This window comes from Heterodontus francisci, chromosome 13 (assembly GCF_036365525.1).
Source record: "Heterodontus francisci isolate sHetFra1 chromosome 13, sHetFra1.hap1, whole genome shotgun sequence".
Taxonomy (NCBI): Eukaryota; Metazoa; Chordata; class Chondrichthyes; order Heterodontiformes; family Heterodontidae; genus Heterodontus; species Heterodontus francisci.
In genome coordinates, this window is record NC_090383.1 from 102,704,827 (window position 1) to 102,729,134 (window position 24,308).

General features: G+C 38.8%; 1 protein-coding gene across 1 annotated transcript in view; it reads right to left on the bottom strand.

Annotated features, from left to right (window-relative positions):
* Positions 1 to 24,308, bottom strand: part of ryr2a (ryanodine receptor 2a (cardiac)) — a 707,940-nt gene that overhangs the window by 74,035 nt on the left and 609,597 nt on the right. Inside the window, exons 79-84 of the mRNA XM_068045285.1 lie at positions 21,718 to 21,817; positions 19,265 to 19,344; positions 17,063 to 17,139; positions 12,101 to 12,174; positions 3,869 to 3,949; positions 287 to 375 (exon numbers count right to left, since the gene is read on the bottom strand). Of these exons, the coding sequence (XP_067901386.1) occupies positions 287 to 375; positions 3,869 to 3,949; positions 12,101 to 12,174; positions 17,063 to 17,139; positions 19,265 to 19,344; positions 21,718 to 21,817 (501 nt within the window). The remainder of the gene's footprint in view (positions 1 to 286; positions 376 to 3,868; positions 3,950 to 12,100; positions 12,175 to 17,062; positions 17,140 to 19,264; positions 19,345 to 21,717; positions 21,818 to 24,308) is intronic.

Here is a 24,308-nt window from a genome sequence, read left to right on the forward strand (position 1 = left end):
CCGCCCCGTCCACCAGTCAATTATGGCATTTCACCTGTTTGGGACGGACAGCTGAGCAAAGGCATAGAAATGATCCCCAGGAGTTTCAATTGTCCAGGCTTCATGCTGCTGAGGTTGACCATGTTTGCCACTTGTCCAGTCCCCTTGCCCACTGGAACCCCATTCCTGGTTAAAATCGGGACTACAATATGTGATACTTCAGCTTCACTTCACTTACACATTACCTCTGCACAAAATCTGCTCTAACCAAAATTGAAAATGTGCGCATATCTCTGGTAGACAGTACCTGAACTCTCAAGAGGTAGTCCACAGTTGAAATGATGATATTGACTGTTGTGTTGTTGCCCGTCTGGGTTCGTAGGTAATTCTGGAAATCTTTAGACAAAGAAATCAGAACTTAAAGAATGAACAGGGATCCAAAATATTGTACGCTCTATTGCTACAGCTCATGGGCAGGTTATAACAATCTGATACTAATCAAATAGAGATCCAAAGGTAAGATAAATAAAGACAAATAAGAACAATCAATGATAGTCCAATCTGGAATGTCCAAGACATGGCCTGTGGGCTTCATTCTTTTGTATTGGGGTCTCACTAATTTTGTATATGGGGAATTTTACTTTTTTGTTTATTGGGTCTTATTATTTTTGTGCATGGGAAAGTTTTGCTATTTTTGTGTAAAGGGGGTCTTGCTATTTTTTGTGTATGGATGTCTTGCTAATTTGGTGTACAAGAAAGTATTTTTATATTAACTCGTAATTCTATGAGTGGTGTCACTTCTTGTGTGTATTAGGATCTCACATTTTGTGCTCATTGCTGGTCTTGCTCTTTTGTACCCAGGGGCTCACATTTTTCTGCGCATGTGTTCTCACAATTTTGTGTATACTGGTCTTGTATTTTAATGTTGGGAGTGTTGCATTTTTATGTTTTGTGTTATATAATTTGTGCAATGGGCTGTTTGGATTTGCTGTGGATGGTAGATTCCTATTTTTACATTTTGTATGATCATAGCTGGCCAACCCACTGTCTTTGAAACATGTATCTGGCTTCCAACCCCAAAAGGTTGCATATTCCTGGCCTCAAATACTTTATTTTTTAAAAAAATCACTTTTAAAGTAAATTTCCATCACAGTTTCCATGTCAATAGCCAACCAATTAAAAAGTAAAACTGAATAAAATGTGAATACGATATTCATAGAACTGTAGAAAGTTTACGGCACAGAAAGAGGCCACTTGGCCCATCGTGTCTGTGCCAGCCGAAAAATGATCCACCTATTCTAATCCCACCTTCCCGCATTTGGTCCGTAGCCCTACAGATTACGGCACTTGAGGTGCATATCCAGACTTCTCTTGAATGAGCTGAGGGTTTCTGCCTCAACTACCCTTTCAGGCAGTGAGTTCCAGACCACCACCACCCTCCGGGTGAAAAAACCTTTCCAAATCGCCCCTCTAATCCTTCTACCAATCACTTTAAATCTATGCCCCCTAGTCACTGACCTCTCTGCTAAGGTAAATAGGCCCCTCACACCAATTCTATCCAGGCCCCTCACACTTTTGTACATCTAAATCCAATTTCCCCTCAGCCTTTTCTGTTCCAAGGAGTACAACCCCAGACTATCCAATCTTTCCTCACAGCTACATAGTTCCAGTCCTGGCAACATCCTCATAAATCTCCTCTGTACCCTCTCTAGTGCAATTACATTCTTTCTGTAATGAGGTGACCAGAACTGCACACAGTACTCAAGTTGTGGCCTAACCAACGATTTATACAGTTCCAGCATAACCTCCCTGCTCTTATATTCTATACCTCGGCTAATAAAGGAAATGATTCCACATGCCTTCTTAACCACCTTATTGACCTGTCGTGCTACCTTCAGGGATCTGTGGATATTTACTCCAAGGTCCTTCACTTCCTCTACACCTCTCAGTATTTTCCCAATAATCTTGTATTTCTTTGCCTTGTTTGACCTCCCCAAATACATCACCTCATACTTCTGTGGGCTGAATTCCATTTCCCACTTTTCTCCCTATCTGACCAGACCATCAATATCTTCCTGCAGCCTACAGCTATCTGCCTCGCTATCTACCACACGGCCAATCTTTGTGTTGTCTACAAACTTCTTGATCATGCCCCCACATTTACATCCAAATCGTTAATATATACCACAAAAAGCAGGGGACCCACTATTGAGCCCTGCGGAACGCCATTGGAAACAACCCTCCAGTCGCTAAAACACCAGTCAACAATTACCCTTTGTTTCCTTCCACTGAGCTAATTTTGTATCCACATTGCTGCGTTTCCATGGAACCCATGGGTTTTTATTTTTTTAACCAGTCTGCCATGTGGGACCTTGCCAAAAGCCTTGCTAAAATCTATGTAGACCACATCAACTGCACTACCCTCATTTATCTTCCTTGTTACTTCTTCATAAAATTCGATCAAATTGGATAGACAAGACCTTCCCTTAACAAAGCCATGCTGACTATCCTTGATTAATCTGTGCCGTTCTACGTGACAGTTTATCCTGTCTCTCAGAATAGATTCCAATAATTTTCCCACTACTGAGGTTAGACCGACTGGCCTGTAATTATTTGGTCTATCCTTCGCTCCCTTTTTTAAACAGAGATACAACATTAGCAGTCCTCCAATCCTCTGGCACCACACCTGTATCCAGTAAGGTTTGGAAAATAATGGTCAGACCGTCTGCTATTTCCTCTCTTGCTTCTTTTAACAGCCTGCAGCACATTTCATCCAGCCCTGGTGATTTATCAACTTTCAAGGATGCTAATCCGATTAATACGTCCTCTCTCCCTCTGTTTATCACATCCAATACTTCACACCCCTCTTCCTTACTTACAATATCTGCATCGTCCCTCTCATTTGTGAAGACAGACGGAAAGTATTCATCAAGAACAATACCAACATCCTCTGTCCCTACACAAAGGTTATCTTTTTGGTCTTTTATGGGCCCTAATCTCTCCTTAGTTATCCTCTTACTCTTAATTTATTGATAAAACACCTTTGGGTTCACCTTGATTTCGCTTGCCAATATTCTTTCATGCCCACTCTTAGCTTTCCTAATTTCCTTTTTAATTTCACCCTTCCACTTCCTATACTCCTCTAGGCTTTCTGTACTATTGAGTTCTCTGTGTCGGACATAAGCTTTCCTTTTCTGCCTAATCTTACCCTGTAAGCTCCTTGACATCATGTGGCTCTAAATTTGGCCGTCCCACCCTTTTTATTTGTGGGAACATGTTTACTCTGAACCCCTTGAATCTCCCCTTTGAATGCCTCCCACTGTTCTGACACTGATTTACCTTCAAGTAGCTGTTTCCAGTCCACTTTCGCTAAATCACTCCTCAGTTTAGTAAAATTGGCCTTGCCCCAGTTGAGGACTTTAACTCCTGTTCTATCCTTGCCCTTTTCCATAATTATGTTAAAACTAACTGAATTATGATCATTAACACCAAAATGCTCTCCCACTGCCACTCCTTCCACCTGCCTATCTTCATTTCCTAAAACTAAGTCTAAAACTGTGCCCTCTCATGTTGGAGAAAAGTTCTCCTGAATGCACCTCAAGAAATCTGCTCCCTCAATTCCTTTCACACCATAACTATCCCAGTTAATATTGGGGTAGTTAAAATCCCCTACTATTACTGCCCTATTGTTCTTGCACTTCTCACAGATTTGCTTACATATCTGCTCTTCGATCTCCCTCTGACTGTTTGGGGGTCTATAGTACACTCCCAACAGTGTGATTGCCCCATTTTTTTCCTTAGCTCAATCCATATGGCCTCAATTGTTTTCCAACTGTTGTTAAATGTGCTATGCCATGTCCAGAGAACACATGCAGCCTTTGTTACACACCTGAGTTATGACCTTCACAGAGCAGCTGGAGAAAGCGAAAGAGATCACACGTAAACTCATCATCCTGCATCACCTTCTCACCTACAAGATGTCAGTGATAGCGAGAGTGCAGTGCGTCAGTATCGGGAGCCTGGCATGTGCATCCTAAATCTAAAAAGCTTGCACACTTTTCATTAAATTACAAATATATATCCCATCTATTTTCCCAATAGTTGCTAATCATAGCTACTGTTCTATCAGAAGCCCACACAGTGCACTTCACAGATAGAGAACAAATGAAAACAGCCACGCACAAAATATGCCTACCAAAATGAAATCTGAAAACACTCAAAATTAAACACATGAAAATTATCTTAGAAGTTGACATGGCTGTCGCCAATATTTAAGTTTTACCTAAAATTATATGTTTAAATATGTAGTCAAGACTGCTTGGTTCACACGTGTATGTATGCATTTGAAATGCAGATGCAAATGCCATGATGGTACATGATAATTTTAACATTTCACTGAATGTTTACTCAATATAAAACAAATGACTGGCCTTCTGTAATGCTTCATTGGTGACATATCAGGGCAGTGGGAGTTAGAGAGTTTATTAAATTGTTACTTAGTTGAAGCTGTAATTGCATGAGCTTCACGAGTGATGTTGCTACAAAGCTAGGTTCAGAAATGGAGCCACGTCTTGCTCACTTAGTTGTAAGTCTAAAGCTAAGTATAAGAAAGCAGGCAAGAGATGTCATATGGGACAAGAGTTGTGATAGCTACCGAATGCTGAGCTCCAAATCTTCAATGTCAATTATACCTTATGTTTTTTTCCACAGCTCAAGTTGGATTCAGTGTGCTGTGAAACAGTTTAAGTTTGAACATGGATTAGAATACTTTGTACAAAAAAGCAGGTTTACAAAAGCTTCAGTAAACTTTCAAAATGTGTTGGAGAAGTCTCAAACTATATTCCAGATTTTAATGCCCAAAGCACATCTTATAAATTGCAAACCATTCATCTTAAAAATTATTTAACATTGAAATCTGAGTTGGCTAAATTTAGGAAAGATCTAATAGAGAGACTAGTTAATAGAGGCAAAGAAAATATGGACATTTGCATAAAACACTTGAAGGGAATGGAATGTACAACTATGAAGCCAAACTTGCTGACCAAGGAAAAAGAGATCGCAATATACTTCAAGAATCTGAAATTTGCGGAGGTTCCCACAACAGTGTCTAAGGCCAATGCAATTCTTTTTAAGTCCACCATCATAAATGCAATCCTTTACTCGCAGAAAATATTGTAATTTTCAAACATGATTGGGTAATTGAATTTAAAGTAACTTATTTAAATCTGGTTCCACCACTCCACTGAGTTCCCAATCTCTGCTGTGCTGCCATAGAGTGTTACTGAGCAAAGATCAAGCAGCTCTCCGTGAAGTGGAGGGCAAATCAGACAAAGACTCACTGCCGGACCGCTGTTGTACTGCCTTGCAATCAGTTGAATAGCGGCAAAACCCGACAGCAAGTCAGCCACCCGCCCTTGCAACCACAGATTCTGCATGACCCAGCCATATATTAACATAGTGAAAAAGAGGGAAGCAGAAAAGGTTTTTATATTAAGAAAATAAAATTTGGTTGCGTGTTCAAAGTTGTAAATTTCATAAAGTGTCACATTTATGTGTGGAATTATTCAAACTGAACAATCACACAATATCCGCACTGTCACCAACCTCAGTAGTGGAGTCCAGACAATTGCAAAGAATATCGGAGCTCAGCTTTAATCAATGAAACTAGTTACTAAAACCAAATTTGTTAGGCTGTGGCCATGAACCATGTCAACGCTTCTAAAATATAGAGACCACTGACAACAAGTCATGACTGATGGAAAAAGCTAATGCTGAATGGCTTTATGACTTCACATGGGACTTTTAGATGTATACTGAAAATGGAGTACAGTGAGTGAAACAACAATGTAGGGAAAAGAAAAACAAAAGGTGCAGATGGTTACTTTAATGTAAATTCAATTACTGACTAGGCTTAAATGACCTGGTTGAAAACGCATACTGGATCCAGAAACACTAGGAACTGTATTTGTTTTGTGGCCTGTAATTTCCACATAACATAGCAAAAGATTATATTGTTGTAATAGAATAGAAATTGGGCTGGAATTTCAGCTGAGATTTTCTGATATCTCACCATAATGTCAGCAAAGGAGTGGTGGAAGCTCTGCAGAAATGGCGTAAACAGCGATACTATTTACCGGAAGCATGAAACAGATCCAAGAGAGATAATAAATGTGTAAATTGCTTCAGAGGTTGAGGGGAAAATATGTCAGCTAATGTCAGAATCTCATTCATGTGATACTGAAGCAGTTTATAACTGTCATCAGAACTCCAAGATGACAGGTATTACAAATATGAAATTATTCTGAACATTTCCAATAAGGTGCAGAGATAATTTTAGATAATTTGGGTGGCACAGTAGCGCAGTGGTTAGCACTGCAGCCTCACAGCTCCAGGGACCCAGGTTCGATTCCGGGTACTGCCTGTGTGGAGTTTGCAAGTTCTCCCTGTGTCTGCGTGGGTTTTCTCCGGGTGCTCCGGTTTCCTCCCACAAGCCAAAAGACTTGCAGGTTGATAGGTAAATTGGCCATTATAAATTGTCACTAGTATAGGTAGGTGGTAGGGAAATATAGAGACAGGTGGGGATGTTTGGTAGGAATATGGGATTAGTGTAGGATTAGTATAAATGGGTGGTTGATGTTCAGCACGGACTCGGTGGGCCGAAGGGCCTGTTTCAGTGCTGTATCTCTAAAAAAAAAATTGACCTATATTAAACCTATTTTCCTCTTTTCAGGTGTTGAAGGACTTGCTGTATGTTTTCTGTCCTTTGTCGGAATTCATGAAGATAGTTCTCTTCAATTTTGAGAAAATGTGACTTTTCTTTGCAGCTCTCAGTACGGCCAATGAAAATACACTCCATGCAAAACAATGTCCACACTGAAATACTGCGTTAATTATGGAAACTTTGTCTGAGAACTAATTGATTGTTCCTTTCCAAGGACTAATATATCTGGTGCGTTTTATAAAACATTATTCCATTTCTGCAACCAGTATGCACTTCTGATTTCTAGAGTTTTATATTTGGTGGGCTGAACCTAAATAGCCAGAACAATACGAAGGCTCTCTGCGACAAGCCTAAACTTTGCATTGCAATATACGCAATGGAACCCAGTTGCAAAATAAGGTAGATAGGAAAACACACAGTAAACTCACGCAAAGAATGTCATCTGCATCACAACAAATAATCAGCGCCATTGCACATCAGTTTTTAAAGCAACTGAAAAATCAAATTAGGTACAAAATTTAACACTAAAAGTCCTTTTGTTGTTACTTGCACATTGACAGGTGCAGCCATAAAGCCACATTGAATACACAACAAATACTACAGTAACTGTACACCACAGTTTGGCACATCCAACCAATGCATAAACTACGCCACTTAACGGCTCACAGTTCTTACATCTAGTGTGCCAGTTACTGTGCAAATCCTGAGAGAGAGGCAAAACAGACGTGAAGTTGGCTAAAAGGCTTAAACTTTTCTAAAGCAAAAACAAACAAAAATATGTTTTCTTTTTCATTAACAACTATGCACAATGTCTAAGTGCAAATTGGCAGAGTTCAGGACCTGTACAGTGCTGACACAAGGTAACAAAGGAAATGGCAGAGTTATAATTACCGCGCTCATGAGTGATGACTGAGGAGGGGAAGACAGAACAATTGAAATCAAAAGAAAAAAAAGATGAGATTAGGTAGTTAGAAATTATACTCAACTTCATTCTAAATTTTATAAGAATCGGGTAGGTTGAAAGAGGGGAAAACAGAATCGTAAAAGTCACACAAAAATAAAACCATATATTAAAAAAACAGAATATACACATCTCCTTGGTTTTCTTCTAACTAAATAACAAAGGGATTATGTCATGTAAAATAAAAAAGGTATTTTTCAATAACTAACAAACCCTGTGTTTATTTTAACATTTATTTATGCAATGAATTCAAAATGAACAATTCAACACTTGATTTCTTTTTTTACAAACACACACACACATGCACACACACATCCCACTGCACAGGTACACATGTTTTAATATATACTGCTGTTGGAAAAGTACTTGAAACATCTGTGCAGTTCAAAGGCTTCCTCATTTTTCGTTTAATATCTGATCCTAGTTTCTACTGAAAATCTAATTTAATTGATTGCCATTTGTAACTTGGGAACTAGTGATGCATTTTTCAAAGAGCGGTATTTGGTGAGGGATTTTGTTCTCATGAAAAACAATACGTTTTTTGGTAAGTTTTTAACACAGTCACGTGACACAACAAGAGAACAAGCGATAGGTATATCATGACTAAATGGCTATGACTGTTGAATGATGTATAAGAAAATTATAATGAAGAATGTTTCAACATCCAGAGGAAGAAGGACAAAATAAAAATGAACGTCAACAACATTCGAAAATGGAAAATGCAGCAGTATGATTGGCTTGTGTGCAAGCAAAAGAGAGGCTTCCAGATTAAGTAGTATTTACATTTGTATTGATAAACTTTTTTGTAGCAGTTAAGCTTTTGATCTCTTGTCTATAAAGGATACCTCTAAAAAGACTTGCTGGATACATCAAGAGTTGAATTAAGCAGGATATTTTTGCTGCTGAAAAAGTGAAATGCATAATCTTTTGATAACTGAAGCTGCATTTGTATTATGAAGATATAACATGACCTTATTCGGTTAGTTTGGAGAAAACGAGAATTCAGAAAGGATTTCCAACATCTACAGCCCATAATTACTGTTTGTAATAATATATCATATGACATTCATCTGTCTGCTATTTTAACAGAAGAATTTACCAGTTTATTTTAAAATGAAAGACATTAATTCTTCTATTAAAGTAACAGAGGAATGCCATATAATTTATTTCATATACTAATGTCACAAACAGTACAAAGGAACAGGAGTAGACCATTCGGCCCCTTGGATCTGTTACGCTATTCAATGAGATCATGGCTGATCTGTATCCTAACTCCTTCCACTCGCCTTGGCTCTATATTCCTTAATATCCTTAGCCAACAAAAATCTATGTATTTCATATTTAAAATGATGAATTCAGCCAGCATCTAATGCTTTTTGTAGAAGAGAAAATTCCACACTTCTATCACCCTTTATGTGAAGAAGTGTTTCTTAACTACTGTCCTAAATGGACATGGCTCTGATTTTGAAGTTGTACCCCCTCATCTTTAACTCCCCCACCAGCAGAAAAAGATTCTCTCGATCTAACCTATCAAAATCCTAAAAACATCAATTCAATCACCCCAACCCTTCCTCATAATTTAACCCTTGAAGGCCCGGTAACATTTTGGTGAATATGTGCTGTACCCCTTTCAAGGCCAATATATCCTTTCTAAGAGACAGTGCCCAGAACTGTACAAAGTACTCCAGATGTGATCCAACCAGGGCTTTGTATAGCTGTGCCAAATCTCCTGCCCTTTATATTCTAGCCCCCTAGATAAGGCAGCTAAATTTCCAGTTGCCTTTTGATTTTTTTAGTGATCTGTGTACATGGATCCCAAAATCTCTTTGGGCCTCCACTGTTCCTAAATTTTAATGATTTAAAAAATACTTGGATCTATCCTTCTTTTGGTCCAAAATGGATGACCTCACACTTACCTGCGGTGAAATCCATCTGCCACAATTTTGACCACTCAACTTAATCTTTCAATGTCGCTTTGTAATTGTAGACAACTGTCTACACCACATACAATGCACCAATCTTTGTGTCATCGGCAAACTTTGATATATGGCTCTCTATTGTGTTACCTAAGTTATTAATAAATATAGTCAACAGTTGAGGCCCCAGTACAGATCCTTGTGGGAATGACACTAGTCATTTCCTCCAAATTTGAGTACATACCCATTATCCCTACTCTCTGTCTTCTACCATCTAACGCATTTTCTAACGAGGTAAATAATTTGCCGTCAACTCCATGAGCTTTAATTTTAGCTAACTGTCCCTTATTGAATGTCTTGTGGAAGTCCATGTAAACTACATTCATAAACAAATCCATGTTGTCTCTCTCTAATCAGCTCAAATTTCTCAAAAGTGCTTAGTCATTCTGTCCTTAATAATAGATTCCAATAACTTCCCCACAGCAGATGTTAGACTAACAGGTCTATAATTTCCTGGTTTTTCTTTCTCTCACCCTTATTAAATAACGGCATTGCATATGCAATTTTCTCAGCTAAAGGGACAATTCCTGAATATCGAGAACTTTGGATTATTAAAGCACCTGCAATTTCCTCACCTACTTCCTTTAAAATCCTGGGCGGAAACCATCAGGTCCTGGGGATTTTTCAGTCTTTAGTACCCATTAATTTTTCTAATACTGTTTTCTCTCTGAAGTTAACTTTTTTTGAGTTCTAGTCCTTGATTCGTTATTAGTTTCCCTGGAATGTCAGGTATATTGACAGAAAGTAATTCTTCAACAAGTGTGCTATTTCCTTATTTTAGTTTGCAATATTACACGCATCAGTTTTTAAAGGGCCCACATTACCCTCAACTACCCTTTTTCTTTTAAAACAATTGTAAAAAGTTTTTGTGTTCATCTTGATATCCCTCATTAAGTTTCTTTTCATATTCCCTTTTTGTAGCTCTTACTATCTTTATTGTCTTCTTTTGCTGTTTTTTATATCTCTCCCAGTTCCCTGGATCTACACTATTCTTTGTACATGTTCATACATTTTCGTTTAGTTTTACGTTATTTTATCTTTTGCCGCTACAGCTGTTTGAGTTGTTAAATACAGCTATTGCCCCTTAGGAGTATATACTGGTCCTGTATTAAGCTAAATCCTTTTTTGACCATTATTCAACTACAGTTTTACCCAGTAACAGGTTTGACCAGTTTGTTGTCATCAGTCGCTGTTAGCAAGCCTTACCAAAATCTAGAATCTTAGTAACTGCGTTACATTTTTTCATAGTAATTTTTAGGCTTATATTTTTAAATTTACTCTTTGTAGCAGGAAAATAAATATGTGTTGGTAATTATTTCAGAGTGTTTTTAAAGACAATTTGCCTCTTTAATACAGGCTTCATTACCATTTAAACGTTGGCATCTGGGGCTCAGAAGTAGTCGCTGCTAAAAACACCTCTCCCTTAAAGTTAACCATAAGTGCAGATCTTACAATATACAGAATTAAATTTGTTAATGTTAGATTGATTGTTGATATTTTTTCTTTGTTGTAAGCATGGTTTGTTTATCTAAATCAAGCCTTTAAAATGCAAGTGCCTAAAGGAATCCCAATGAAATACTTTGATGAAAACTTCAGTTTTACTCTGACTTTGAAAATGGATGAAAATGATAAACCTTTCTTGGCGATACAGAAACTTATACTAATAGGGATAGGGTTGCCTTTTGGACTGCCAGGGTGGCAGACTTAGTTAGTGGAGCTGAACATTCAGTGGCAGAGCCACAACAGCGTTTGCACTGCAACTGACACTATAACTGCTGCATTGCAAATCTATCAACCTGGTTTTCAAATTATTTTACAAAATAGATATGCCTCTGCCACCCAGACAACTTAAATAAAACAGCAATAAATCAGTAGTAGATAGTGTCATTACATCTCTTTCTGCATATTGAAATAATAAAAACACTTTGCAGCAGCCTATACTTCAGCAACAGAACCCTTCTCAAAGGATTTTATTTTATTACATTCAATAATTATTTATTTCTGAACATTTTAAGAGAATAAGATATTTAACATAATTTGTAATTTTTTTTTGTTTGAAACAGCACTGTAATTATCACCAGTTTGTGAAATACGATTGCCAAAAGAGACCTAAGCATGTTATCCCGTGTTCAGTTTTATAAATTAGCATTCCTGAAAAAAATGTCCATTTAACAATCATGAAATACTACTCACTAGCTTTAAAATTGTGTCATAACATACTGGTATGTGAATGTTTAACACATTCATATGAAATTCTTTCATCTCCGATGGAAGCAATAACCCATTTAAAGCAAACAAGTTTACACCTCTGTTAAGATAGTGCAGGAAGATATTTCATACAAATGTATTCAGTGTTTGCATGCTAGTTAATATTCCAGGGCACAATTACAAATCTTTCTCCTTATTTTTATTATAAAGCTTATAGAAGATGACTAAAATACCATATGGTCCTTCAACATATACCTGATCCCTCTTCTGTCACCATGCCGAGTCCTTCTGCTTTGTTTTGCCGTTCGAATGCATTTAGATCAAGTACGCTGCAATTAATATAAATAAATATTATTTTGATTTTTAGACTTCCTGAGAAAAAAAAACTCTGAAATGTCGTATGTTAAAGTTAACAATAAGGCTCAATTGACCCACAGATGGTAAATTCTCAATAACACTGCTAAATAGTATCATGTGCTTTACCTTTTCATGTAGCAGCACCAATAACAGACTCAAATTTGCATTTAGAATTGTGTCAAATTCGCATTAAAAGGAGATTCAAGACTCTGAATGGTGCATGTTGAAAACTTAGATTGGTCCTGAGTATCTAACTCTTAACATCAGCTCCTTTTAAAAATTATTTAATGTAGATGGTAAAATCAAGCCTTAATTTGAAGATTTTGCACTTTTTTTGTCGAAGATATTAACTGCTTAAGTATAGTCGCGATGAGTGGGAAGGAAAACAGCAGCAGCTCTTTATTACCAGAAGACTACTCACTATTGCCTGAAATATTGTACATGGAAAGTGTGGAAAACTAGTGTCATCATAGGCATTCACTAAAAATAGTTTGCTAACCAAAGAAGAGTTAATAGGCATTCTGCGTATTGCTGACAAAAGTTGTTTCTCATATATTGTATGTAGTCATGGCAATACCAGGGCCAGAAAAGCAGGGCAGAAGCTGGATACCTTGTGATGGGTGATTCAACGCCTGATGCTTCAATGGCTATCCACCATCTACAAGGCTCAAGTGAGGAGTGCAATGAAATAGTCACCACTCGCCTTGATGGGTGTAGCCACAACAACGCTCAGGAAGCTCGATACTGTCTCAAGGCAAAGAAGTCTGCTTGGTCAGCACTTGTACCACTAAACTCAACATTTACCACCTCCATGACTGATGCACTGTGGGTGCAGTATGGACTATCTGCAGGATGGTCTGCAAGCTTAATTTAACAGCATCTCCTAGCCCCAGGACAACTGCAAGTTCCCTACAAATCACCCCCCCCCCACCCAACATCACACATATGAATATATATCACCCTCCCTAAATTGTCGCTGGGTGAAAATCCTAAAATTTCCTGCTTCTCTTCATCAGGTGAGTATCATCACCACATAGACTGCAACAAATCAAGAAGGCTACTTTTTCAACTAGGGTCAGCAATAACTAACAAATTGTCTTTGTTAGGATCACCCATAACTCCAAAACAATTATTAAAATCCCAAATTTCAGGTACTTCTCATCAGCAATATGGTTGATATCCAAATACCCACAATGTGCCTGCCACTTTGAATTTCTGGATGTTTAGGATTAATACCACACACCAGACTAACTCACCATCCGCTGCTTGGTTGAGATACAGCGTGGTGCATATTCTCCTGATAAGCCATGCCAACATGCAAAATGTAAAGAGGTCAAGCACCATCGGCCAGACTGTGGTCAAACAGCAGGAGGTGATCAGAGTGCAACTTACAATTACTAAACTGTTGCTAAATACTCTATGCTTCCCTCCATCAAGTAAGACATGTCAGAACATTCCAAGAGCTGGCTAAGAACACACTTGAGAGAATAGGGGAAAGTGAAGAGAAATGACGCAAATGCTAGTTTCCACTTGGCGGTTTGCCAAGGACGTGTACCCTCTCCACTGCATTCTATGACATCAAGAAATCCTACATTATGTATTTATGAAATACTCCACATATACACAATGGGGTACTGTTGAAAAATGGACAAAATTGCCCCAAATATCTACATCACTCATGAATCAGTTGTGAATCTATCATATCACTGCATCTATAAATGGTGCTTTATAAGAGAACTTGTTTTCCATTGATACCATGGTTCTTTTTAGTATTTTAACAATAATAAATTGTAGCTTCTACACAATCTGACAACTGGCTGAGCTGTGAAATCAGACTACAAGAATGTAAATAATTATTCTATTGCCTAATATCAGGAAATAAATGTAGCATCAGATTATTGAAAGCACTAGACTCTTAATAAATTAATGGCCCAGGAATTGCTGGGGCGGGGCCCAGCAGACCCTATTAGTCAGACTTGTTCCTGCACCCTCCAGCTCAAAATTTTTTCACCCACATAGTTGCTGGAAGTGCTATCTGAAAACAGTGACAGGCATCTGGGATCTTGGTGAACAAGACAACAAACAGTGAATCTCTTTAACCAATGAGCATTAAGGATACAGCAGGCTATAGATCGGTTGGAGACTTGGGCGGAGAAATGGCAGACGGAGTTTAATCTGGACAAATGTGAGGTAATGCATTTTGGAAGGTCTAATGCAGGTGGGAAGTATACAGTAAATGGCAGAACCCTTAGGAGTATTGACAGGCAGAGAGATCTGGGTGTACAGGTCCACAGGTCACTGAAAGTGGCAACGCAGGTGGATAAGGTAGTCAAGAAGGCATACGGCATGCTTGCCTTCATTGGTCGGGGCACAGAGTATAAAAATTGGCAAGTCATGTTGCAGCTGTACAGAACTTTAGTTAGGCCACACTTAGAATATTGCGTGCAATTCTGGTCGCCACACTACCAGAAGGACGTGGAGGCTTTGGAGAGGGTACAGAAGAGGTTTACCAGGATGTTGCCTGGTCTGGAGGGCATTAGCTATGAGGAGAAAAACTCGGATTGTTTTCACTGGAACGACGGAAGTGGAGGAGCGACATGATAGAGGTTTACAAAGTTATGAGTGGCATGGACAGAGTGGATAGTCAGAAGCTTTTTCCCAGGGTGGAAGAGTCAGTTACTAGGGGACACAGGTTTAAGGTGCGAGGGGCAAAGTTTAGAGAGGATGTGCGAGGCAAGTGTTTTACACAGAGGGTGGTGAGTGCCTGGAACTTGCTGCCAGGGGAGGTGGTGGAAGCAGATACGATAGCGACGTTTAAGAGACATCTTGACAAATACATGAATAGGAAAGGAATAGAGGAATATGGGCCCCGGAAGTGCAGAAGGTGTTAGTTTAGGCAGGCATCAAGATCGGCGCAGGCTTGGAAGGCCGAATGGCCTGTTCCTGTGCTGTACTGTTCTTTGTTCTTTGATTGAGAAATAAACAGAGGAAGGACTGAGGGTAAATTAAAACGAGTAAATTCAAATATCAAATCAGCTATAGAAAGAGAAGTAAAGAGAAGGAAAATAAAGTTTGGATGAAGACAGAGAAAGAGACAGAAAGGAAGGTAAGAAAGCATATCTAAAATTTAAAAATTTGATGTTTTTAAGTAATGAGACTCCATATTTTAAATTATTCACTTTCTGGGAAAATGGGATTGATTGACTGTCATTAACCATTACTACATTGTTAAATGGAAACTTAAGCTGTTAATTACTAGATTTAAATTTTGGTGGTAAGTTTAATGGTCAATTAATGTGTAAATGCAGCAATTTCATAAAAATCACGGATACATTAAGCACGAGATACCATTTTCGCAAAGTTAATGGTGGACTGGCATAAATTGGCCAGCAACCTGTGGTAATTCACAATTAACGGGTTATCTCTTCCTCGACACAAATTACTGGCCAATTTGCACATTAATAACAGTGTGCCTTGTTCACATGCTGTTATTTTTTCAGTGAATTCTATGCCTATAAATTAGTGTTTGTAACAAACAGCTGATACTGGCTGATCACCTAAGAGGAAATCTTAAGTAAATTCCTCAGCACATAAGGTACGAGACTCTAAAATATGTCGCCACAATTACATGAAAGCAAAAGCCAGAAACTCCATTAAAAATGAAGCGTTCTCAAAGCACACATCTGAGGCTACCTCCCGGAGCTACACATGCAAAAACTGGTCAGTTGGTGAGTTCATCAGCAAACTGCTGGATCAAATTTAACTAAATACATTAATGATTTGGAGGAAAGTATAGGTGGACTGATTAGCAAGTTTGCAGACGACACTAAGATTGGTGGAGTAGCAGATAGTGAAGGGGACTGTCAGAGAATACAGCAGAATATAGATAGATTAGAGAGTTGGGCAGAGAAATGGCAGATGGAGTTCAATCAGGGCAAATGCGAGGTGATGCATTTTGGAAGATCCAATTCAAGAGTGAACTATACAGTAAATGGAAAAGTCCTGGGGAAAATTGATGTCCAGAGAGATTTGGGTGTTCAGGTCCACTGTTCCCTGAAGGTGGCAACGCAGGTAAATAGAGTGGTCAAGAAGGCATACGGCATGCTTTCCTTCATCGGACGGGGCATTGAGTACAAGAGTTGGCAGGTCATGTTACAGTTGTATAGGACTTTGGTTCGGCCATATTTGGAATACTGCGTACAGTTCTGGTCGCCACATTATCAAAAGGATGTGGATGCTTTGGAGAGGGTGCAGAGGAGGTTCACCAGGATGTTGCCTGGTATGGAGGGCGCTAGCTATGAAGAGAGGTTGAGTAGATTAGGATTATTTTCATTAGAAAGACGGAGGTTGAGGGGGGACCTGATTGAGGTGTACAAAATCATGAGAGGTATAGACAGGGTGGACAGCAAGAGGCTTTTTCCCAGAGTGGGGGTTTCAATTACTAGAGGACACGAGTTCAAAGTGAAAGGGGAAATGTTTAGGGGGGATATGCGTGGAAAGTTCTTTACGCAGAGGGTGGTGGGCACCTGGAACGCGTTGCCAGCGGAGGTGGTAGACGCGGGCACGATGGAGTCTTTTAAGATGTATCTAGACAGATACATGAATGGGCAGGAAGAAAAGAGATACAGAACCTTAGAAAATAGGCGACATGTTTAGAGAGAGGATCTGGATCGGCGCAGGCTTGGAGGGCCGAAGGGCCTGTTCCTGTGCTGTAATTATCTTTGTTCTTTGTTCTAAAGCTGAGCACATCTGAACACAATAATCAGAAACTTAGAAATTAGAAAATTAGATTAAGGAGAGTTGAAATTCCTCTCACACGGAACAAAGTATTAATTGGAGAGGGACATGTGGTATCCTTACCTGCAAGACTGCATGAGACCTGCAAGACTCTGAAAGAAACCCACATCCTTCTTCTCTTTGAGACAGTCAAGCATTTTCTACAGAAGATGAAAAACAGATTTTATGTGTTGGATTAATGATTAATGACTGTTTTAACCTGTACCAAACATCATTTCCTGTTATAGTCCACCATATTCAAAGGGGTAGAAATTAGTGTGGTGATGTTATGGTTGCAAGAGTAGATAGAGAGAAACTGGTGGGGAAATCAAGGACAAGAAGACATAATCTGAAAATCAGAGCCAGACCATTCAAGGGAAAAGTTAGGAAACACTTCTTCACACAAAGGGTGATAGATGCGTGGAACTCTTCCACAAAATGTTCACTGAATTAAAAATCTGAGATTGACACATTTTAACTTTCAAAGATATTGAGGAAAATGAGTCAAGACTGGTCGATGGAGTTAGGATGCAGATTATCCATGATTTTATTGAATAATGGAACAGGTTTGAATGGCTGAATGGCCTACTCCTGTTCCTACGTATCGTTTGCAACAAAAGCTTGTTATATGGCATTCCTCTATCTATTACTTTATGAGAAGAGTTAATCTCTTCACTATACTACAGTGTAGATTCAGCAGGGTGATATCAAGGATGACAAGAAGAAGAACTTGTATTTATAATAATATTTATCTCTTTATTAAGCAGGCACTCTACAGCCTTGTGGCCTCAACATTGAGTTCAAAAATTTCAGAGCATAACTGGCCTTTTTTAATTTTATTTTTAATTTTAAAATTTTTATTTTTAACCATGTGCCTGTTTTTCATGTTGTGCTTTTGGAAAAAGCTGCTCATTATTCTGCCATTAACACTCTGTCTCTGGACGAATGCTTTGTCTTTCACCACAACCATTAACACTCACTTTGCCTTTGTTCCATGACATCTTTGTTATTTAATCTCTCCTGCCCTCTGTCCTTTCACACACTTTCCCTTTTGTTCTCTTCCTCCATCACCCACTTAACTTGCTTAAAGCCTAATACTTTTCTAACCTTTGCCAGTTCTGATGTAAGGTCACTGACCTGAAACATTAACGCTGCTTCTCTCTCCACAGATGCTGCCTGACCTGCTGAGTATTTCCAGAACTTTCGGTTTTTATTTCACATTTCCAGCATCTGCAGTATTTTGCTTTTATTTTAGGGAAATGGCAGACTTGGTGAATAATGTGTGTCAGTCTTCACAGTAAAGGAAGACGATAATATCCCTGACAAACTAATAATGAATCCCAGACTAGAACTCACTAAAGTCAGCAGAAAGAAGAATTAGAAAAATTAATGATACTAAAGACAGAAAAATCCTTGGGACTTGATGATTTCCAACTCAAGGTTCTAAAGAGAGTAGTTGAGCAAATTGCTAATGCTTTATTCATAATCTAGAAAAGTTCTCTTTATTTAGTAATTGTCCCTTTAGATTGGCAAACTGCAAATATAATTTCATTATTTAAGAAAGGTGAGAGAGAGATTCCTGGAAATTATTGACCTATTAGTCTACCATCAGTTGTGGGCAAGTTATTTGAATCTGTTATTAAGGACAGAGTGATTGAGCATTTAAGAGACATTTGAGCTAATTAGAGAGAGGCAACTTGGATTTATAAAGGGTAGATCATGTCTAACAAAGCATATTGAATTGTTTGTGGAAGTAACTAAAGTAACAGACAGGGGAGATGTCTATCAATGCAGTTTATATAGACTTCAAGAAGGCATTTGATAAGGTTCCACCGAACAGACGATTAGTTAACATTAAAGCTCATGGAATTAAAGACAAAGAACTGAGCTTGTTCAGAGATTGGTTAGGTGGCAGAAGATAGAGTAGTGAAAAAGCGTATGTACTTGAATTGGGAGGAAGCAACTAATGGTGCCCCACAGGAATCTGAGCTTGAGCCTCAACTTTTCACTATATTTATTAATGACTTAGACAACACAGTCAATACAGTAGAGAGCCATATATTGTAATAACACAAAGATTAGCAGCATAGTAGTTGGTGTAAACAGGAGCATAAAGTTACAAAGAGGCATTGATAGATTAAGTGAGTAGGTAAAACTGGCAGATAGATTTCATCACAAGTGTGAGGTCATCCATCCAAACTGCATTCCTTACTCCAATTATGACCTAATTAACATCTGGTACAGATTAATAATCAGTCCCTCACTTTTGTACTCAGTCTAATTTACCTGCTGAACAGTTGAGTTCCCGCCATTTAGAATAGCAATCCCAAGCTTTAGAGTGGATGCAACCATCAGTCCCATTTCACCTAAGGAAAATGAAAGTAATTGCTAAATATATGTATTTACAAACCCATTCTAAACATATCAAGGGTCAGGTTATAAGCAATATAATGAGTTTGCTAGTAATGTTTCTAAATACCTCATTCAACATTTCTGGCAGCAAATCGCATATCAATATGTGCCAACAATATCAATGATAAATGTTCGATCTCTTTGCTATCGTAAGCTAAAATGCTGGTTGAGTCAAACAATCCAGGTCATGTAAAATAGCAACAACTATATGTTTGGAATGAACAATCCCACCAAGACTTCAGTGATCAGTCTAATTTAAGTAGGAAAACCAAGATCCCAGTACAGAATTTGCTTACCGCAAGGATTGTACTGAGTATAGTGCAATGTCCTGTGCTGCTGCAACAACTGAAAGGGAAGGGAAGTAAAAATCTAGCCGTCAAATGACAACAGGGGCTGGCACAGATCTGGAGAGTAGAAACATTGTGGAGGCAAGAAAAGGAACAACTAAAAGGTAAAAAAAAACTGAAAGAGAATAAACAAAACAAAAACTGAAAAACAAAACTGCAAAAAAGGAAATAATATCTAGACCCCTTTAAGATTTTCCTTCCACATCGAACATAATTTAATGCCCAGTTTAAATGGATAGAATCTATTTTCATTGAAGTTTAGGAAATCTTTCCCAGTTACCCTTGGCTTTTATTTACTTGCAGTATGCATATTTAGTAATGTTTTTCCAAATCCTTCAGTCATTAAACCCAATAATCAAATTGCAATGGGGCTTAACAGCAGCAGAGATCAGAAAAGGTTGTGAGAGATTCCATTTCTTGGTCCCCACTTCACATTGATTGAAATGATCAATTCTTCATGACAGAAACAGCACAAAGGAACAGAGAATAGAGCAACATGAACAATCAGCACCTGACTGCCAAAGGAACAGATATAATATTGGCATCAATCTTTCTGGGACAGGATTTACAAGCTGGGGGTGGGTGCAGTTCTGGTTAGCTTTCCCCAAATGCTATTTCATTCCCATTATGTGTACAATTAATCAGTCACTTCTTCAAAAAAGACATAAATTTGTCATAAATACTCACTGTCCTAGATTATCCCATTTATCTCTAAATGCTGACTAATTTTATCTTTAAGATCTTGCTTATGACTATATGGTATCTTCCAAAATCCTACTTGTTAAATAGAAATGAATTTTTGACTATAAAGGAACAGTCAGCAAAAGATATACAAGAACAATAGATGTATCAGGTTAAACTATGATTTAATTTCTGTGCAGGAAACCCCCTACGTACATTGACACAATTAAGGCAGCCAGTGTCAAGTTCAATGTTAACTAAAAATGTTTCACTTTTGCCACAGTTTAAAACTAGATTATCCATTTCTCTCAGTGCAGATATGATGGGCTGGATTCTATTGGCCCGCCGCTGAAACAGGCAGAAGGCAAAAGAAAAGGCAGTCTGCACACACGGGACGCACGTCACAGAGCCGCATCGATACCAAACGCGGCGGCTCATTAGAATGGCCAGGGCAGCTGTCCCCCCCCGTGATGTGGCGGCGGCAGGCGAGCCGTCCCTGACAACGGCAACTAGCACCACTGTGCAGGTGCTGGCGCCATATTTAAAGGGCTTAGAGCCCGAAATGACAGGTTGAATTTTTAAAGTGACAGTCCATTAAAAAATCTTGAAAATAATTTCAAAAACTCTTTCCAACCCCTCTCCCATCCCCGTCGATACTTTACATTTAATGCCTTGCCCACTCACCCCCTGAAATACTTACCTTGACTACGTGACCTTCTCCCTCCAAAGTTCATGAACTTTAACCCTCAAACCCTTCCCATCATCCCCCCAACCACTGAGAAAATCACCTCCTCCCTCCTCCCCACAGGTATCGCGCCTTGTTTCCCCAAACGGGGATTCAAAGGCGCGGCATTGCCGGCCGCCGGAATGAAGATCTTAACCTGCTGTCAGAATCGCAGCGGCCGGCATGTTAATGAAAGCTAAATGCCCATCTGCATATTGTAATGCAGATCCCGTCGCCGAGCGGCAGGGTGAGGGGCCAACATGAGGCCTCACCGCCGCTGCAGAGATCAAGACAAGCCCTGCCAGCATCGGGGTCGGTGGCAGGCCTTATCCAAAGCGATCTTCATGCCCCCCCTGCCACCATTCCCAACATCAAGGGTTCTATAAAATTCAGCCTGATGTATGTTTTTATTTCAAAAGTTCTGTCTTCTTCAATGAAAGCAAGTTCTATTTGCTGAATTTCCATTCATATCTTAGAGCCATTATCCCTGAAGCTAGTATATTTGTATCCTTTGAAAGATAGGGTGCCCGGAACACCTCTGGTTGGAGGTAGCTTTTATATCTTAGCACCTTTACCTTTGCTTGCACTTATCATCTGCAAAACCATCTCAGCAGCACCTCGGTCATGGAGTCTTGCTTGCTGATACAGAAGCTTTTGTTTCTCCATTTCCTTCTCCTAAACAGAAAAGCCAAGAAGTTGAATGGTGGTAAATTAAATATTTTCTTTTCTCCAACTAGAAGATTCTTTTGTTTTTAAACCTAGGGCTCTAGGCTAACTTCTCAGGCCGTGTTTATTTGAGGCCTAACACTGGAATTTCGGCTTTTCTGTTACCTGCATACAGTCCATCTTTGCAGGATGCTGACAAAAGATGTCAAGACATCTGCCCCACCATTTTTGAATAGTGTTACTGGTTTCTTCAACCATCTTAAAGCTGAAGTATCCTTTTTTGAGGAGTTTGCACAATCAAAAAATAGATCCAAAATAAAGCTCTTTCTAGCAGGAAGCTGGCGTTCTCTTCAGATTCTGTACAGGATGTTGAACAATATGAGCTTTCACAGAGTAGAACAGAAAAACCTTTTTCTTCTTGCTGTGGGATGATGTAAGAGTATTTGTTGCACTTTTAAGCCTGTTTTCATAAACACATGGTGCTTTACATGCTTCTAGAATAGCAAGTGCATGTTTGGAATAAACTTTAGGTTATTTATCAATTATGATTCGTATTTCACATTTGGAATATCAATGAAAGGAGGCACAAGCATTCTTGAACTTTCATTGGTCCAGTATTTCCTAAATTTTCTCTATAACAAAAATGTAATCATTTGGCCAGTGAGTGAAGCCAACTGCGATACGAATGCACAATGCATGCCTGGAAAGAATGGCTTGTCCTTATTTCAGCGGAACCACAACAGAAGATTAATGCACATGCATGAGCACGGAAACACACCATGAATAGGTGCTTGTGAGGAACACCACAGCAGGTCTTTTCAGCAGCAGCGCATCATGGAAACAGGCTTGACAAAACCCCTGGGGTAAATGTGGATTAAGAAATCCAAATTCCTGATAGATTTGAAACTTGCAAGTCAACTATAAAGAGGATACCACAGCTTAGATGGGAAAAAGAGTACCAACAGAAGACAGTTTAGAGCCCTGCAAAATAGAACAGTGTTAGGCGTTCAATAGCGCAGCTGAAAGCTGAGAATATGGGGCATGAAACAATCAAATTCGCATCATGTCCAGACAAAAGAAATTTTGGGAGACATGTGTGGCTTATGAGGAGCAGCAGCAGCAGCAAAAAGCAGGTCGTCATGAAATTGGCTTTGCTGCCTTTATGTTCTATTGGAACTACTCAGAAACACGCTGGAAGAACCAAAAATTCAGATGGAAGAGGTTAAAAAAAAGGCTTTTACGGGAATAAATATATAATATAGGAAAGAAAGCAAGAAATGACACAAATGAACAAGGTAATGGATTAGAAACAAAATAATATTACTGAAATACTGTAGATGACACTAACACAGAACAATTAGTGGGGTTTTTGTTTGTTTTCTTTTCTTTTTTTTTGTTTTACCAGAGTCGTTTCCCAGAGGCTGCCAAATTTGTTTCGTAAATCTTTGATTATATCAGGCTGCAAAAACAAAATTAATCAGTTTTTTGTCATTTCCATGTAGCAAAAAAAACTCGTCGTCTGGAAGAAAATGGTGATAAATCTAAAATGGGAGCATAAAGTAATAGTGCAGCCTTGCTTCACTTAGCCATGCCAAATCTGACAGTTTTGCCTTCATTTTCAACCTCTTCCTTAGTAGCTACACAGTGAAAGAAAACAAAATTCTGTCAGTTCATAAGTCTTTGTTTTTATTAAAGCTGCAGCATTCCTTTCGTGGCCTTCATGGGACGGATTTGGCATTTTTCACAGCCTCTCTTCCTTTAGTTATTTTCACTCCCTCTCATTTAGGTGCTCTCTATACTAGGCACAAGTTCCCAACTGCAAAGGCTCTGGAAATTGCAGCAACAAAACACATGAAAGTGAACTGCCCTCTAAATTTCCCTCCCCTACTTAGGGCAGTGAGGGGAGGGCTGGAGAGTAGCATCTGGTCACCATTTAGTATTCTACCATATTCACTGGCTTGTACCTGTAACTTACTGTTTTGGAAGTTGCACACAGTAAATACAGCATTGCATTTTAGTCACCATAAGTATAAATGGCTATGCAATTAATGGCACAAAATTTCCTGTAATAGATCAAAGAATGGCACCCGCCATAAATTAGACTTGCCCCTGGCCATTTAATCTCCAGCAAATCTTGCATAGCAAGTTGCTGGAAGTGGGAATTGGAAACAACACGGTGCACTTTTCATGGCATCGGGAATCTGACAGGGCAAGCAACTGTGTATCTTCTTAACCAATCAGACTGAAGGATTGTGAAATGAACAGCCCAGATTCTGACGCAGGAAGTTACAATAGTGAAATCACTGTCAAATCAGGTACAGAAAAGTAAAGAGAGGGAAAGAAAGATTGGATTAGGAGAGACAGAGAAAAGAGACAGAAAGTAAAAGTAAAAAATGTTATTACCCTTTTTTTAAGAAATCTGCAACATCAACAACTTTATTTACGGCACCTATAATTTAGTAAAATGCCCCAAGGTGCATCACAGAAGCGTTATCAAATA